Source organism: Lepus europaeus, chromosome 12 (assembly GCF_033115175.1).
Source record: "Lepus europaeus isolate LE1 chromosome 12, mLepTim1.pri, whole genome shotgun sequence".
Lineage (NCBI taxonomy): Eukaryota > Metazoa > Chordata > Mammalia > Lagomorpha > Leporidae > Lepus > Lepus europaeus.
The window spans coordinates 35,516,064-35,533,792 of record NC_084838.1 but is presented as its reverse complement, the minus strand read 5'-3'; the positions used below and the strand labels follow the sequence as shown (position 1 = coordinate 35,533,792).

Here is a 17,729-nt window from a genome sequence, read left to right as displayed (position 1 = left end):
CGTGAGTCCACATCTGCAGGGAGGGCAGACATCCCTCGTTCTACCTGAGAAAGCCGGCAAAACCATACAGAGCTGAGCAGGTGTTGGAAGGTGTGGTGGGATGGTGGGCGAGAGGGTGGTTAGTGGTGTGGCATCAACCTGCTAGGTAACTTGGGTGAGTTACACAACATCTCTAGGTCTCTGCTTCCACACGTTAATATGGGGTTAGCGGGGTGAGGCTTAAATGGCTTCACACACAACACCAGGTATCATCCTTACGTCACCATTCATTACATCACCGTTGCTACTGTTAACCTCACCCCAGGCTGCCTCCAGTTCAGGGCCCAGCTGGCCAAGGACAGCTCTTCCTGGCACTGATGTCCAGTCTGGATTTGTACATCTTGGTGGTGGGTGTGGTGGAACTGCCTCAGGATGGAGTGTGGTGGCAGGTGCTCTGTTGTCACCGTGCACTGTGGCTGGGGACCAGATACCACTTCCTCTCTAGACAGAGCCGGTTTGCCCGAGGGAACTCGGTTCCTGTCTGCTTGGCCATGGCACAGCCTGTGTCGGGTCCGTCCCCTTTGCCAGCTCTAGCTGTGCCCGTCTGGAGCCCTGTGTCCTCCCAGGATGGATGTGCAAAGCGGGAGAAGGAGGGGTGTGGTCCTACATCTGTTTCCTCAATGACAGTCTGCTCACTGTGCTGATTGCCTAACTTCCGACATGGACGAGGGGACCTTCTGTCTGCCTTGAGGTCAATGCGACTGGGCGTCTCATTTGCTGGACAACTTGGGAGTGACACAAACTGCTGGCCCCAATGTGCACAATGACCGCTTCCTGTTTAAGAATCCCCATGCAGAGACCTTCCTAAGCACATCGTGGGAGAAACGGAGACCATCACTCGCTTGGGAGGATTGGCTGCATGTGTAGACGTGATCCCCAAACAGCGAGCTCTGGACAGCCCAGCCCTCTCCCATGTTTCAGCTGCTCTAAGAGAAAGTCAACTGGATGACAGCACCCAAGGGACTCTGCCTGGCTTATGCTGAAAAATCCCGGGAAGACCACTGAGGGTTCTGGGCAAAGCTCAGTACAACACAATTTCAATTTACCCTTAACAGTAGTTGTATGGGAGGTTCCTTATTTGAACAACAACGATCTACCACTCTTCACTTTGAAAACTTCACAGTAACTGGAAGTCGCTCCCAGAATGCTACTTCCCTAGGGGACTGACCTCGGAGAAGGGCGAGAAAAACAGGGGACTTAGACCTGGCTCTTCCATGGTGTAGGAGAGCGTGGTCTTCTAAACAGCCCCACGCTTCCCCGACCTCCGGGCACGTTGGTCAGAGCATTAAACGGTTTCACCATATCTTATCTGCGGCTCTCCCGAAATGACACGTCTCAAGTGGAAGGCAAGGGAATGAAGGGGTGGGGAGGTGTCTGGGAGCCCTGGCCCGCAGGTGCCGCAGGTCCCTTCCACCACGCCCCTGCCCCAGCGGCTTACCTCCATGCTGTACCGCTCCACCGTCCTCCGCAGGGGGTCCACAGCCTGCCAGCAGATCAGGATGCACAGGTCGATCAGCAGCATGCCCCCCACGATCACCAGCAGCTTCTGGTCCTTGATGATCTGCGGAGAGGCCAGGGGCAGAGCTGAGCAGGCGGGGGCAGGGCTCCCGGGCAGGACCCACAGGATGAACCCCGCCAACTGCTGGGCTTGGCATTCAAGGCCTTCCCTGAGCCTGGCCAGTCACTCCCCAAAGAGACACATGTACTCGGTTAACATTTGGCCACGCGTGGTCCCTGGTTGAGCTGTGATTTTCACATTTCAGAGCTTTGCAGGTGTTTGTTCTTTTGTCTGAAATATGGTCTTATTTATTTATTATTTTTTTTGACAGGCAGAGTGGATTGTGAGAAAGAGAGACAGAGAGAAAGGTCTTCCTTTTTGCCGTTGGTTCACCCTCCAATGGCCGCTGCGGCCAGCGCATCGTGCTGATCCGAAGCCAGGAGCCAGGTGCTTCTCCTGGTCTCCCATGTGGGTGCAGGGCCCAAGGACTTGGGCCATCCTCCACTGCCTTCCCGGGCCATAGCAGAGAGCTGGCCTGGAAGAGGGTCAACTGGGATAGAATCCGGCGCCCCAGCCGGGACTAGAACCCGGTGTGCTGGCCCCGCAAGGCAGAGGATTAGCCTGTTAAGCCACGGCGCCAGCCTTCTTATTTATTTTTTAAGTAAAAGATTTATTTATTTGAAAGGCAGAGTGGCAGAGAAGGGGAGAGAGAGCTCTTCCAACCGCTGGTTCACTCCCCAAATGGCCTCAACAGCTAGGACTAGGGCAGGCTGAAGCCAGGAGCCAGGGACTCCATCTGGGTTTGCCATAAGCATGGCAGAACTCTAGTACTTGATGCTCTTATTTCTGATAGGTAAGCTTGTGATGATCATTAAAGACCCAGATCAATGGTCACCTCTTCCATGAAGTCCCCCTGAACTCCCACAACAGAACCAATTACTCCCATTCATTGCACTTTGTCCACACAAGGAATTATCAGGTGCAACTGCAGCAGTGACAATGGGAGCTAACACTTTGCAGGCTTACTCTGTGTCTGCTCTTGCTGGTTGTTTTACATGGATCATCTCATATAAAGGCAGGCACTGTGATTATTCCCTTGTTTTACATTTAGTTGAGAGGCAGAGAGGGAAAGAGGGAGGGAGGAAGGGAAGGAGAGAGAGAGAGAAGAGAAAAGAGAGGGAGGGGAGGCAGGGAGGGAGAGAGCAAGCGAGCGAGCGAGCGAGCGCACACTCCCATCTGCTGGCTTACTCCCTTAACCTCAGCAACAGCCAGGGCAAGGGCTGAAGCCAGGAGCTAGGAATTCAATCCAGGTCTCCCACGTGGTTGGCAAGAACCCAGTTAATTACTTGAGCCATCATCTGCTGCCTCCCAGGCTCTGCACTGGCTGGAAGCTGGAGTCAGGAGCCAGAGGCAGGAATCCAGGCACTCTAATGTGGGACACGGCACAATGCCTGCTCCCTATTCTTCCCATTTTACAGGCGACAAAATTGAGGCTTATGGGGGCTGTAAGTAACTCGCTCAGTGCCATAAAGTTAGTACGAGGTGAAGCAGATCTGACCAAGCTCCTGCTTTGTCTCGAGTTCCTCCCCTCAGACATTTATAGCACCGATCAGAGGCGCGTTGAGCTGCGTACGTGTTTGTCCTCCAAAGTAAGCTGGGGAGCCATGGCCAGAAGGGAGGCCCGTTTTATCTGTTTGCGTACTCTCAGCACCTAACAGCCCCTGGCATGCAGTCAGTACTCAAAAGTCCGGGGCACTGGATCAAAGAGAAGGGATATAAAAAGAAGGAACGCAGCTCTCGCCGCTCTGCAGCCTGGGGTGTTGGTATGATGCGTTAGCTCCCAGCCCCACTTTACCTCTGTGGACCCGGATTGGCCTGGGGACAAATGCCGTGAGCACCAAAGCTCATTTGCATCTTGTTTGTCTCACGGTCGGGTACCTATGACCTCCCCCCCACCCCCAACCAACAAGAGCTAACGTGATGAGGCGGCTCTGGGAAAGACTCCCAGAAAAACAAACAAAACCGAGGCAGGGGCTTAAGAAATATCACCAGGTCTGGTGTTTAACGATTCAAGTCGTTTTTTTTTTTTTTTTTTTAAAGGAGAAATGGAAACTCCAAGGGCGCCTCTCTGTGGCCAAGAGTGAAAAAGCAGGAGAACAGTGTTCGGAGTTGCTGCCCAGGACGCAGCAGCCACCAAAACCACTCTCCCTGGGGGCGGGCACTGGCAAAGCCCCTACTTGGAGATTTTCTGGGAGGACCTAGGGAGTGGCTGCCTCCTGGAAGCCTGGCTTGCCGCTGGTCCTCCGGGGAGAAACACAAAAGGAACAACACAGGGGAGTTGGACTCAAAGGGCAGTGGGAGGGGCTTCTCTACCTGATGTGGAAAGCAGGGCGCCTGGAGCCCCAAGCATTTGCCCATGCTGTCCTTCCCCGCCTTTCTGCTGGCCACTGCTAAGCTCCTCCATGCATGGGGCAGAGCTGCCCGTGGAAGATGGGCACCAGAATTTCCCTCTTGTAAGTGGGCTAAAGCAAGGGCCTTCCAATTTTCAGGCTCAAGAATGAAGCTGGAGGTGGCACAGGACAGTGGGATTTGGAAGGATGTGGACTCATGAGGGCCTGGGTTAGAGTCCTGGCTCCATTCCCTGCTGCCTATGAGGCTTAGGCAAATTATTTCCTTTCTCTCATGGTGCACTTCTCATTTGTAAAATGGCCAGGCTTAGGGTGGGGGCAGCGTGGAGGCACGCATATCATTCTCTTAGTGTAAAGGAGAGGACACAGGGGTTAGAACTACAAAACTTCATTCTAATCCCAGTTTTTGCCAAATGGGGTATTTGGCAAGTTGTTTAATTTTGCTAGGCTTCTGTTTCCTTCTCTATAAATGGGTTCAGAGATCTCTGCATTGCAAGGTTGGTATAAAAACGACATGAGATGATGTGTGGAGAGCACCTCGTACAGCGTGTGACACACAGAGCAGCTGCTCAATGAATGGAGCCTGTGTGCTCCCATGACTTGGTTTTGACAGTGAGTCCGTGTTTATGTGAACAGTGACATCTAGGGGCAAAGTGTGGCATTGCACTGCAGCTCTACTAGACTCGGGCCCAATCATCACACCTAGATGGGCTCACGGTGGAAATGTCCAGAGAGCAAGAGGAGGCCGGCACCATGGCTCACTTGGTTAATCCCCCGTCTGTGGCGCTGGCATCCCATATGGGCACCGGGTTCTAGTCCCGGTTGTTCCTCTTCCAGTACAGCTCTCTGCTGTGGCCCAGGAGGGCAGTGGAGGATGGCTCAAGTGTTTGGGCTCCTGCACCCACATGGGAGACCAGGAAGAAGCACCTGGCTCCTGGCTTCGGATTGGCGCAGCGCTGGCTGTAGCGGCCATTTGGGGGGGGGGTGTGAACCAATGAACCAAAAGACGGAAGACCTTTCTCTCTGTCTCTCTCTCTCACTGTCTATAACTCTACCTTTCAAAAAAAAAAAAAAACAAAAACCACACACAAGAGGAGGCCACGTGTGATTAGCACATTTCCCAAAGCCTGGTGCTTGCCCAGTGCTGTGACTCAGTGGGTTCAGACTAAGCAGTTATGAATCACATCCCACTTGGTCATTGTAGAACTATTTCTTGAGCGCCTCCTCTGAGTTGGGTTCTGTTCCAAGCCCTAAAGATACAGCAGTGGACAAGACCCTCATTGGGGAAGGTGAACAGTGCATAATTAAGCAGATACATTCATGCATATACACCGTACAACGTCAGGGAACATGATTTAAAATCATCTTAAATAACAAAAACAGAGAGAAGGAAAGAAAAACCCAGCACTGCTGTGCCCATACATTCTGAGCACCATACAACACCTGCCTGAGGCAAGGCCATCTCTATTCTCACCTCAGCTTCTCTGGCTTCCTACCTTCCTGGCCAGGTTTGTCCTTAAAATCTGCTTAGAGCAGCATTCACTAATGCTGCCACCCGGGGTCGCTTTCTGAGGCCGGGAGGCTGCGAGAGCTCAGAGAGCTTGGAGCGCGGTACTGATGCAGCCCCTGGTCCTGGCATCAGAGCTGAGTTTGAAAGCTGCTCACTAGGGGCTGGCACTGCCGTGTATCCAGTTAAGCTGCCACCTGCTACGCCAGCATCCCATACAGGCACCGAATTGAAGTTTCAGCTGCTCCACTTCCAATCCAGTGCCTGCTAATGTGCCTGGGGAAAGCAGAAGATGAGATGGCCCAAGTGTTTGGGTTCCCATGTGGGAGATCTGGATGAAGCTCCCAGCTCCTGGCTTGGGTCTGGTCTAATCCTAGCCATTGGGGCCACTTGGGGGGAATGAACAGAAGATCTCTCTCTCTCTCTCTCTCTAACTCTCCTTTCAAATAAATAAATGAATCTTTTTTTTTTTTTTGACAGGCAGAGTGGACAGTGAGAGAGAGAGAGAGAGAGAAAGGTCTTCCTTTTGCTGTTGGTTCACCCTCCAATGGCCACTGCGGCCGGTGCGCTGCGGCCGGCACATTGCGCTGATCCGAAGGCAGGAGCCACGTGCTTCTCCTGGTCTCCCATGCGGGTGCAGGGCCCAAGCACTTGGGCCATCCTCCACTGCACTCCCGGGCCATAGCAGAGAGCTGGCCTGGAAGAGGGGCAACCAGGACAGGATCCGACACCCTGACTGGGACTAGAACCCGGTGTGCCGGCGCCACAGGCGGAGGATTAGCCTATTGAGCCACAGCGCCGGCCATGAATCTTTTAAAAAAGAATGCTGCTAACTAGTTGGATGCTCTTGGATAACCCCCTGGTCCCTCTGAGCCAGGTTTCACGTTGACAAAAGCAGGGCAATGATCATACGAGCCACAGTAGAGTGCCTGAGCCTGCGTCCAACCACTGTCCACAGACGCCAGCTGTTATTACTGAACGTCCCTGCCCACTGAGGTTTGGAGCAGGGATCAGCAAACTCCAGCTCTGACCCATCCCCTGTTTGTGTGAATGAGTCTCAGGGGTGTGCAGCCCGTTCATCAGCATGTGACCCACAGCTGCTTCTGCCCCAGACAGGCAGGGTTCAGGCGCTGCAACAGAGGCAGCAGAGCCCACAAAACCGCACCAATTTACTGCCCGCCCCTTCACAGAATCAAACTTGGCCGACCTCTGCTTTAGAGAAAAGGGCATTCCTTTGTTCCTTCAAAAACTTTTGGAGACTTTTCAGCCTTCTACCAGGGCTGACTCACGGCTCCAGGAAATATCATTCAGGGAAGGTGGCGTGGGGATGGTGCCCCTGGGGGTGCACCACCCAGCAGCCCTGTGCACCTGTCGACACCCAGGTCACTGACACTCCAGGCAGCTGCTAATGGCCCTCCCTTGGCATCTCCTGCAGCTGGGCCCACCTGGAAGCCAAAGGGAGGCCTCACATCACTGTCTGCAGCAGGACCAAGGCCTGCTGGTCCTCACAAAGCTCCTGCCCCCCTGGCGCGCCAGCTCTCGTCCCCAAGTCCCTGCTCACATCGCAACGTTTCACTTTGCTCCTAGGAGGGGCAGAATAGAGATGATCACAAGCTTCTCCATTCAGGGTTTTACAATTGGCCTTTAGAAAAAGGATGGCACTATGCTATGTAGCTACGGATCTGGGAGCACAAAGCCACCATGTGTCAAAGCTTCCTTTAATAGGTTCCTTTTCCCTTAATGTCTTCAAAAATGGGACCACACAGGGTCAAGTCTGTGTCTGTGTTTGGGGAGGAGAGGCCATTGTGGGTGGATGAGGAAATGGGAGCCAAGGAGAGAAGGAAGAGACAAAAAAGACTATGTATATATATATGATTGCATTTGCAAGTGTATGGAAATCTAGCATATATGTCAGATATTAAATTAAGGGCTCACTAAAATAAAGTCTAAACTTCTTTAGAAGAGACCCAGACACAAAAGGAACATATATTCAGCTGACCTAAGGTTCGTAGAGGAGCCAAATTTACAGAGACAGACCGGACGGTGGTGGCGGCCAGGGCTGGGGCCGGGGGACCGGGGTGTTAGCATCTAATGAGTGAGCAGCTTCAGCCAGGGGAGAAGAGAAGGATCTGGGGACAACAGTGGTGAAGGTGGCACCACAGGAACGAACGTTGGGAATGGCCAGCACCACTGAGTGTGGCTTTGTCGTGAAACCAGCGAAGGCCAAGGAACAACACATCATTCCAGGGTGAGAAACTCCTGGGGCTGCCCCAGGCTTCCCAGGTATTCCATGAGCAGGTGTACAGTGCTGTGGAGGTGGGAACGTGGAGAGAGGAGGGTGTACCTCACGTGGGCCAGCTCTGCCAGGGGACCGGGCCATGGGCCCCAGCAGTTAAGGCACCGGCATTCCACATGGGAGCGCCTGGGTTCCAGTCCCAGGTCCAGCTCCTGCTCCAGCTTCCTGTCAGTGCAGACCCTGGGAGGCAGCAGGTGCTGCTCTTGTGGCTGGGTTCTCGCCACCCATGTGGGAGACCTGGGTTGAGTTTGCAGCTCCCAGCTAGCGCTCCAGCCTGGGGCTGTCGCTAGCATTTCTACAGTGAACTGGCTGATGGGAGATCTCTCTCTTCTCTCTCTGCCCCTCAAAACAAAAACAAAAGAACTGGAGCGCTCTCCAAGATTTCAGTATTTCATATAACCCAGGTGGTTTTCACTGCTGCTTTGTTTTATTGGCTTTTCTGAGTTATTAAATACATGCCACAAAAGAGTCCCCATTTTAGTTGTTTTTAAGTGGCTGGCTCGTGGCATTAACTGAAGGGAGATGACCTTGGGCAGCTGTTGTCCCACGAGGTCCCTGTCTTCCCCTGCTCTGACCCACCAGCCCCGCTCCTGCACAGCGGCTGTCACCCACAGGCCCCGCGCCAGCTCTGAAGTCACCGTCGCGCGTGCGTCACCTCCCCCACTGCGCTCCCCTCACACTGACGTCATCCTCCTCTGGGTCCCCAGGACGGAGCTGCCGTCCTCCCACATCACTCGGTCCTCTAAACTCACACCCTTTGGGAGCCCTGCTGATCTCCTCCTGTCCCTGACACCACCACTTTTAAAAAAAAGGAAAACTGGGTAAAATAGTGAAAAACAGAAACATAAAAAGGAAGAGTAAAAAGGAAAGAAAATAAAAACTGGAAAAAGAAAAAAGTCAATGAAAAAGAACACATCACAACACAGTGCAGACAAGGGCACGCATCCGGCAGACGGGGAGACGCTGTTTAGGATCCGGGTGCCTGGGTTTGAGGCCCGGCTCTGCCTTGATTCAGGCTTCCTGCTATTGTGCATCCTGGGAGGCAGCAGGTGGTGGCTCAAGTCCTTGAGTCCCTGCCCACCCCATGAAAGACCCAGATGGAGCTCCCGGCTCCTGGCTTTGGCCTGGCCCAGCCCTGGCTGTTGTGGGCATTTGGAGAGTGAACTTGTGGAAGGAAGATTTCTCTCTCTGCTTTTCAGATAAATAAATAAAATTGTAAGAAAAAATAGAAGGGAAAGAAGTTGAAAAAGACAGTATTTTGAAAAAGCAGGTGGGGCTTGTTTCTCAGACAAACCCTTTCCCTGGACACCTGTGCCCCCAACAAGCCTCAGAGCCCCCAGAGTCTGCCCAGACCTGGAGCGCAGCAAGGGGTCCCCAAGGGCCAGGCAGGGTAGCAGGAAGTGAGCCAAGCACTTCTCCTCGGGGGTCACAGTACACTCCGGCCCACATGGCGCTCCCGGACACCTGGACGCCGCGGCTGTCCCTGGCACACACTGCTGATGGCTATTCCCATTCAGCAGCCACATGGCGGGGGTGGGGGGTGGCACATAAAGGCCGGGTCTGTATCACAGACGGCAACATGGGGGAGTCACACTGAGCTATACTCCGAGGCATCGCCGCGGCGATGCTTCCAAACCCGGAAGTGGTGGCACATCCGTCACCAGGGCTGCAGAGCAGGAGGGCCACGGATGTCACCCAGACCACACCTCTCAGCCCCAGCTTGCTCCAGTCTTGCTGCGGGGCTGGGTTCTACCTGACTTCCTTCCTCACTCCTCAGGGCTGAGCTGGGGCCGGAGCTTCACCAGCCTACACTCTGAGCAGCCCAGCCCTAGACCAGGGCTCTCCAATGCTGGCTGTGAGCAGCTTCGCCTGGGAAAGTCTGGAAGACGGGTGATGCTCACAGCTCTGGCCTCCGAGATTTGGATTTGCTTGGCCTGGGCTGGGTTCCTTTCCATAAGCTCCCTTGGGATTGCATTGTGCATTCAGTGCTGAGATCAGGGGTCGCCAGGTGTCTCCTCCTACAGCAGGCACTTGTCGCACATGCTGCTGGGGCGTGGCGGTGGGTGTGATCCAGACTCTTCCCTCCCTCTGAATGCAACCTGGAGTCTTCTCAAGGTGGTCCACATGTGGGGCACAGGGCCGAGAAGGTGGGACACACCCAAGCTGAACTGGAGAGGCAGGGGGCTGCAGCTCCGGAAGCAGCTCCCACAGGGTGGGGGGTGTGGGCACTGAGAGGTGACAGATGCGATTGGCGCCAGGCAGGTGTTCCCTGAATTGCCCCGTAGGAAACAGTAGTACTACAGGATGTCCCCATTCTACGGATAAGGACACTGAGGTCAGTGGCCCCGCAGGGATTGTTCTGCCTGCTGGCCTCAGTGTTGTGCGCCATAAGTCAAAAGGTGGCAAAAAACCCATTCATTGGAGAAACCCAGACGGACAGACTGCACGTTCCTAAGAGGGGTGAGCCCAGTTTGGGGGCCTGCAAATGGGCTACGCCCACTCAGGGGCTCACAGAGGGCTTGTGTACGGGGGGTGGGTGGGTGGAGCAGGCATAGCAAAGAATTTGGCCGGCACCGGAAACAGAAGGGGCGTGGTTACCTTCTTCTTCATCTTCACGTTTTTGAAGATGGCGTGCACCCTCCACGTCTTGGCAAACATGGCTCCGAAGGCGGTTGTGTAGCCCACGGTGAGAATCCAGGTCCTGACCTAGAGGCCACAAGAAAACAGAAGTGGTCATGTCCCTGTGATGCACGGAGCTGGTAGGACCCGAGATCACCCAGCAGGGCAACCAGGACGGCGGGGGGGACAGAGTGTTTGGTGTCCCACTGCAAGGACATCTGGTTGTAGCCTTGCTTGCCAGAGCCAGCGCGGTGGGTACAGAGGGGTGGGAGAGTCCAGTCCTGCCTTCAAGGCACCCATGGCTCAGAGTGAGCCAGGCACAGGGGCAAGGCAAGGGGACAAACCATCGCCCTGGCCTTCGCGGCCGTCCCCTCCTCCTGCTACCCAGCCTCTCCCACAACACACAGACCACATGCCTGCTGCCACCCAGTGTGACCACAGGAGTCTGCTCACTCAGCACCAGGCCAGCCAGGTGCTGAGCCCACGCAGCGGCTTTGGGTCCCTGCTCAGGACTAAGGCCCTGGCCAGCTCTCACCTGTTCCCCAGGGAAAGGCAGCCAGCCCTACAGCAGCCTACGACTCAGTCCCTGCAGGCTGGGCTGAGCCGGCCATCACTGGTTAGGCCTTGGGGGCTCCGGCTTGTCCAGTCCCTGTCGCCAGCACTCCCTGGCTGCGCTGGACACTCTCCGATCCCCAGGAGATGCACAGATCTCCAGGCTGGGCCCTGGGTGAGTTCTGGGGCCTCCTGCTCACAGGGACGTAAAAGCCATGTGCTCCAGGAGCTCCAGCTGTAAGTGTTGGCCTCTCCTTGCTCTCTCTCTCAGCCCTGCTGAGCTGAATTTCTTGCTCCACTGAACACACACAGACAGCGGGCAAAGGGAGGCAGCTGGGCTGCAGTGGACAGGTCAGGCTGGCTAGACGTGGCTTTGACAGCCCATTCTAGGCCAGGCTGCCAGGAGCACGTTAGGAAGTCCCCAGACACGTTCCCAGCCCGGCCCCTGCCTTCCCAGCAACGCAGCTCCCTGGCTTGCAGGGACAGCACCCTTCCCTCCTCCGTGTGGGTCGCTGAGCAGATGGCACAGCGACCCCCAGAGGCGAGAGGAGCACAGCACCGTCACTGTGATTGCTCGGAAAGGCGTGGCAGGTGGGAGTGCCGCCGCACAGGCGAGCAGTGAGCCTTTGACTTTCTTCTTCTTTGGTTTGCATTTCAAAAACAAGGGGAGAATGAACCCCAGTGCTTCAGAGAGGGCATGGGATGGTCACGTTAGCACATATCTCATAACATAAAAATGCAGGAAAAACAGCGGGGAGGGGGAAGCAGCAGTTACTGGGACTTCAGACCTGGCCTCGTGCAGTGGCCAGGTCACACGTTCTCAGTGTCAGAGCCGCCTGGGACCTTCCAGACACCCTCCGTCATTCACTTGTTCACCCGCTCATTCCACAAGTATCCTCAGGCTAGGGACAACGTACAGAATAAAACAAGGGTGAGTTTCAGGAGGAACTCACAAATGAGGAAATCACTTTGCAGATGGAGAAACTGAGGCCTAGAATTTTAAGATGTTTCCTGTACTCTGGCCACACAGCTCTGGAGTGAGCCTGGAACTCAGTGCCTTGTCCTGGACCAGCCCCCGGCCCCCACATCCACCGTCCCCTCTTCCCATAGAATCTCCTTAACCCAAGGCAGGTTCATCCATGCCTGGGAGCCAGCTGTGTGAGGGCCAGGCTCAGCTGGCCGCAGGTCACTCTCCCGGGGGGCATCACAGTGCACTTTAAGGGTGAGTTGGTTGACACGGCCATTAAGATCAATGGTCTACAAGGGTTTTGATAATGGTTGCCTACCAGAAAAACAATTTTAAACACACACACACACACACACACACGGCCATTGAAAAGTTCACATCAAATGCACATTGTGAACAAACTATGCATGGACTGCAAAATGTTTTTGCGCCATAACAGACTTATCCTGTAATCCCATTTTTCCACAAACTTTTTTTTTTGTCTAGAACATGGAAATTTTCAAAAGGATGGGAAAATAGCCCCATTTTGTCTCATTACGTGGCTGACCAAAGTCTCCTCTTTCAAGGAGAAGTGTCACTCCAATGTGTTTAGTATGATTAATATTTGCTCTGGCTTATGTCTCCTTTAAAACAATCATTTCCTGGCCACTTGTCTGTTTTGTGAAGGCTAAATTCACAAAGACTCAACAATACAAGTTAATTAATTTAGTCCGGCATAATACTGTAAATGCAAACTGGCATCTGGAGACGGCGGTATATTGCCCCGCACAGGGAGCAAAGAGCAGCCAGGAATGCCTGCCCAGGGAGGGTGCACACAGCCCACCCAAGACTGGTGCCCTCAGAAAGCCCTGCCTGAAAGGGTGGTGCTGGGCCAGTGTCTGGGAGCTGGGACTTGGGGTGTGCAGGCCACACGGTTTTGCTGAGCACCTGCTGGTCTCTTGCAAGTCTGGAACTCAGTTCCTGGTAGGCAGGGGGTCTTCATGAGCAGCCCCCCGCAGCAAGCCTGGGCACTGAGACTCCAGTGGGCCTCCCTGGGAGCCAGCACTTCCCGTGTGTCATCACCACACCCCGTGGGATGTCACCACACCCCGTGGGATGTCACCGCACCCTGCGTGATGTCACCACACCCTGTGTGATGTCACCACACCCCGTGGGACTCTGCTGGGCTCTCCTGCTTGGTTTCCAGGGGCTGTAGCCCCAGGGGCCTTTTCCTGTTGCTGATTTTGTTTTGCGTTGTTCTGCTGTAGTAAGTCACAGCTCTGAGTGCGGCTGTGTGCCCAGGGAGTCACGGAACTGGGGGTTGTCTTGGGGACCCCCGACACATGCCCCATCACCGCCTGCCATAAACCACTGTGTCCTCGGGCGAGTCCCTGCCCTGGACTGCCAGATGCCCCCACTTAACCCTGGGCCCAGGGTCAGTCCTGTCTTACAAAGCAGTGCAGTTCAGTTTCTTCAGTTTTTCTTTTCTACAGGAAAAAAAAAAAAAAAAAAAAAAAAAAAAAAAGACGAGTGCCATTATATGAGGGACTTCTAAACGCTCATGGAGAAATGAAGCCAAAAGACAGGTGTATTTTGGTATAGAAAGTTTTGAAATCCACACATCATTTTTCATAGGACATGTTTTCCATGGACCTTTTGGTGCGCCCTGGTGTCTTCTCCCTACAAGAGGATCCAGCAGGATCCCCGGGACCCACTGGATCACCTTGCACGATCCTGGGTTGCTCGCCTCCCATCTGGAGCCAGCTCTCAAGACAGTGGCGAGCTAACAGCAAAGACCGTGAGAGAGGACAGAGGGACTCCTACCCCCACGCCAGCCCCAGCACAGCCAGCCACCCCAGGCCAGCTCTGCCCAGTGTCACTGCCAGGCGAGGCCTCTGCACAGGGACTGGAGTTCTTGCCCAACTGCTCCCCATGTGTGTGGGATGGAAATGGAGTTGGGACTCAGGCCCGGCCTCTCTCTCTGTGGGCTATCACTCCACTCGCTGGCTCCCATTGCATTACCCATGCTGATAACTCCCGTGTCCCTGTCCCAGCCCACCTCTCTTCTGAGCTCCAGACCTGCATCTGCTACTGTCACTGGAGTCCAGGTGACACTTATGGGGTCCCATGAACCTTCACACTCCACAGCTAGAGTGGAGCTGTCAGCTGTTCCCCTGGACTGCTCTGCTACTCCTGACGCAGACGCTGGTGCCACCATGCACCTGCCACCCACGTTAGGGACCAGTCACCCAGACTCCTGCCCTCCCCTCCCCAATTCAATCCAAGCCCATCTCCCTCCGCCTCTCCTCCTGCCCCAGTTCTGAGGGGTAGGTTTGCTTCCTGAGCCCCACCTACACACCTGCAGGGACTCTGAGCCCCGGGCTGGGGCTGCTTTGGGCCAGGGCGAGGGTTCCCTGTCTCCTGTTAGCACGCTCCCTCCCTCCCTCTCACCGTGGTGCTAGCTCATGTCTGACACCGGGCGCTCTAGGCTGGCATTGCAGCTGGGGCTCGGATTCGAGTCCCCCGCGTTGTCACTCACTATTGCTGTGAACCTGTGCCGGTTACATCCCCTCTCTGAGCCTCCTCTGTGAAACAGGGGTAGCAAGAACGGCTGTGGCTTTTGGACAGTGGTTGTGAGGATTGGGTGAAAGAAGGCAAGGCAAGTCCCCGGTTCTTAGCCAAGACCGGATTTCTGTTCTCACATTCCTGCCGCCCCTCACCAGCCCATAGCAGGAGCCCGCAGCTGCTCTCCCTGCCTCTCCCCTCATCCATCTGGTGCTCCCCATCGCTCTTCAGCAACCAAGTCTCCCCAGGCTTAATCCCTCCCTGTCCCCCAAAGCCCTCAGGTTCAATCCCAAATTCTTAGCAGAGAGTGGCACTCCCTCACCAAGCAACATCACAGCATGCTGGCTCAGGGCGCCGGGCCTGGATCAGGGATTTCCCGTGCCTAGCCTCGCCCTGATCCGTCACTAGTGGGCCACCTGCTCTGGAAACACCCCTGGCCTGCAGGGCGGTCCCGGCCTCCTCCTCCTCCTCCTCCTCACATCACCTGCACTTGAGCACGGCTCTGCTGTGCTGCCCGTGCCTGGCCGCCACCTCCGCCGTCGGCCTCTCCCCTGCCTGTATGTCTCCAGAGGAGCCGACCAGGCTGTGCGGGCCGGCTTAGGAGGTAACAAGTTCTTTGTCACCAGACACGTGCCAACTGAGCTGGGTGAGCACATGAAAGGGAGACCACAGAGGAGACAGAGCTGCAGTAATGACAGCAAAAAAGGGCCGAGCTTGTGCTTCAAGGGCCCACCCGTGGAAACATGCTGTCAGGTAGTGAGCTTGCCATCACCCCACCTACTCGAGCTAGGCTTGGAGACCCTCTTGCCAGGGTGCTGAGCGGTCGTTTCCTGCTTGGAGGGGGTTGCACTGGCTGCCTTGCCCACTCCCTCCCTTCTTGGTGGCTCTGTGAGGCCAGAAGACCTAGAAGGTTCTGAAGGGCTCCAGGGATTCTGGTCCCCGTGTCATCTCTAAGACATCACCAACACAAGACAAGCAGTGTGTCACCTCTACTCCCCAGGGCTGCGACATGGTCACCCTTCAGATGTGAAGGTCTACTTGGTGCCCGCTGCCAACTGCCGGGGCGTGTGCAGCCATGGGGCAGAGCCCAGCTTGGACTCAGCAGTGAGCAGGGAGAGCAAGGGAAGTAGAGCAAGGCTGAGAATGGAGAGAGGAGGCCAGGTGGCCGCGCGCTGGGCTTTGTGAGTGGGGGCCGGCGGGGCGGAGCCTCTCAATGCTCTTTGGGGGAGCAGCTTGTCAGTCTGTTCCATTGGATGGCGTGGAGCTGCTGGGCGCTGGCCTCCTCATCACCATGGAGGCCTGCAGGGCTGCGGATGGGAGGGTGGAGGGAGGAGGAAGCCCCGGAGGCGGGCTGGACCCTGGGGACAAGCCACCTCCTTACTGTCCAAAGATCCCACAAATGGCCTCTGAGGCCACGCTGCATGCTCGCCCCTGGTGACTGACAGTGAGAACAGGGGAGGGACACCCAGCCGTGTGGGAGCGGGCCCCAGGCCCCAGGGTCAGGGGAAGATGGTGTCACCCAGCACCGAGGGGACTGAGCGGCCTGAGCTCTCCAGGGCCTGGGTAAGACGTCTGCAGAGCAGAAGGGAGATGCGCAGGGAAAGCCTGGCTTTGGGGCACAGCAAAGCCTTTCTGGGAAGCCATTCAGGGGCCACAAAGGCTCCGGCACAAGGCAGGAAGGGGCCCCAGGCAAGGCCAGGGGGCGGCTTAGGGGCTTTGGAAGCAAATCAGGAAAGGAGGCGGGGCTTCCAAGAGGTACCCCTTCCAGGTCTGTTGGAAAGACTCTTGTCCTGGATGCTCCACCTGGCAGCCAGAGCAGAGCCAGAGAGCCGGCTGTGGGCTGACACGCAGCTCCCACCCACTCCGGATGCCAAAGTCCTTGTGCAGTGCACCAAGCGCACCACTGAGCTTGGCAACCTGGAGCAGGCGACAGAACAACACGGAGCAAGGAAAGAGGCCCCGGGACTGGAGGCTGGGGGGCTTTCTGGAAGTGCAGCCCCCTCAGCTGGGTGGGCACGGAAGGCAGGCATGGGCGGTGGGTGGGGACGGACTCCGTGGAGCTCTGTGGACGAGTGGGCTGAGGGCACGAGAGGAAGGACTGGGTGGCTTTGCCATGGTGATGGTGGTTGCCATGACATTTGCGAGCAAGCAACAGGCATCCTTTAGGACTTCCAGGAATAACTGGAGCCCGCCCGGTGGGAAGTGGGGAGGGGTCCCCTATTTTAAGGCTTTCTTGATTCTGGCCATTACCCCCTCCCTGTCTCTATCCGGGTACAGAGCACAGTGCAAGGGGGGGGGGGTTTGCTTACACCTGCTGGTCTACACTGCCAGCTCCTTGAGGGCAGTGACGCACGTGGCCCAGTTCCGTGCCCGTAGGACGTGTACCAGATCAATGAACTAACAGTGGGAATGTGCGTGTTTGTGAGGACCAGGGCTTGGAGTGGCCCATAGGGGTGGGGGGAGGGCAGCCCTGGCCTGTAGAGGGAGAGTCTGGGCAGTGCCGGGTGCTGCCCTCCCAATGGGGGAACCAGATGGCCTGGCCTGGAGGGATGATATGGGGAGGCCACTTCGGTCCAGAGGGGGTCTGAACACCAGGCCAGCCTCCCGTTGATCCATTCAGGCCCTGCTAGTACCAGTACCCAGCGCCACCTCCCTCAGTTGGTCTGCAAGGCCAGGCCACCGTCACACCCCATGGGTGCCCCTGGCCCAGGCTTCCACTTGGTTCTGAACCCACAAAGCGCTTCACCATGGCCCACCACGAGCAGGTGGAGTCACATGTTGAAGTCGCCCTCAACCCTCACGCACACTGTTCTACTTCTCAACAGCTGCGGAAAGAAACCCCCAAGCAAAGAAGCACTCATAGACCTGTGGCCTCTTAACTGAAAACTTTTCATTCATTCCAACTGGACTTCAGTCTCATGGGAGACTGAGTGAGTGTTCCTTGGTAGCCTTTACCTTTTTAGTTAGAGTTAGAAAATCCTCAAATCTCCGGGAGGATTGGAGAGGGTACCATGCTTCCCAGTGCAGTGCCTGGGCCCCCGACCCCATCCCTGCCCAGTGGCTGTCCACCCTGAGGTCCCAAACCCATCTTGCCAGATGTGAGGGGGCTGTCCTGTATCCCGAAGTTCAAGGGTAGGGTCATGCCTAAGGTCTTCCCGCCCAGGAGCTCGGCCCTCCCACAGCTGGAGCTCAGGGGACCAGGCTCCTGGTGCGCCCACATCTCCTCCCTGCCAAGTCTCCCAGACACAACGCTGACGTCGCATACGGATGCCAGCCTTCTCCTTGCTCCCCTAAGTGTG

At 55.9% G+C, this 17,729-nt stretch overlaps 1 protein-coding gene across 1 annotated transcript in view; it reads right to left on the bottom strand.

Moving 5' to 3' along the window:
- The window catches only part of GABBR2 (gamma-aminobutyric acid type B receptor subunit 2), a 351,363-nt gene that overhangs the window by 48,398 nt on the left and 285,236 nt on the right, over window positions 1–17,729 (bottom strand). The window contains exons 12-13 of the mRNA XM_062206955.1: window positions 10,347–10,454; window positions 1,478–1,600 (exon numbers count right to left, since the gene is read on the bottom strand). Of these exons, the coding sequence (XP_062062939.1) occupies window positions 1,478–1,600; window positions 10,347–10,454 (231 nt within the window). The remainder of the gene's footprint in view (window positions 1–1,477; window positions 1,601–10,346; window positions 10,455–17,729) is intronic.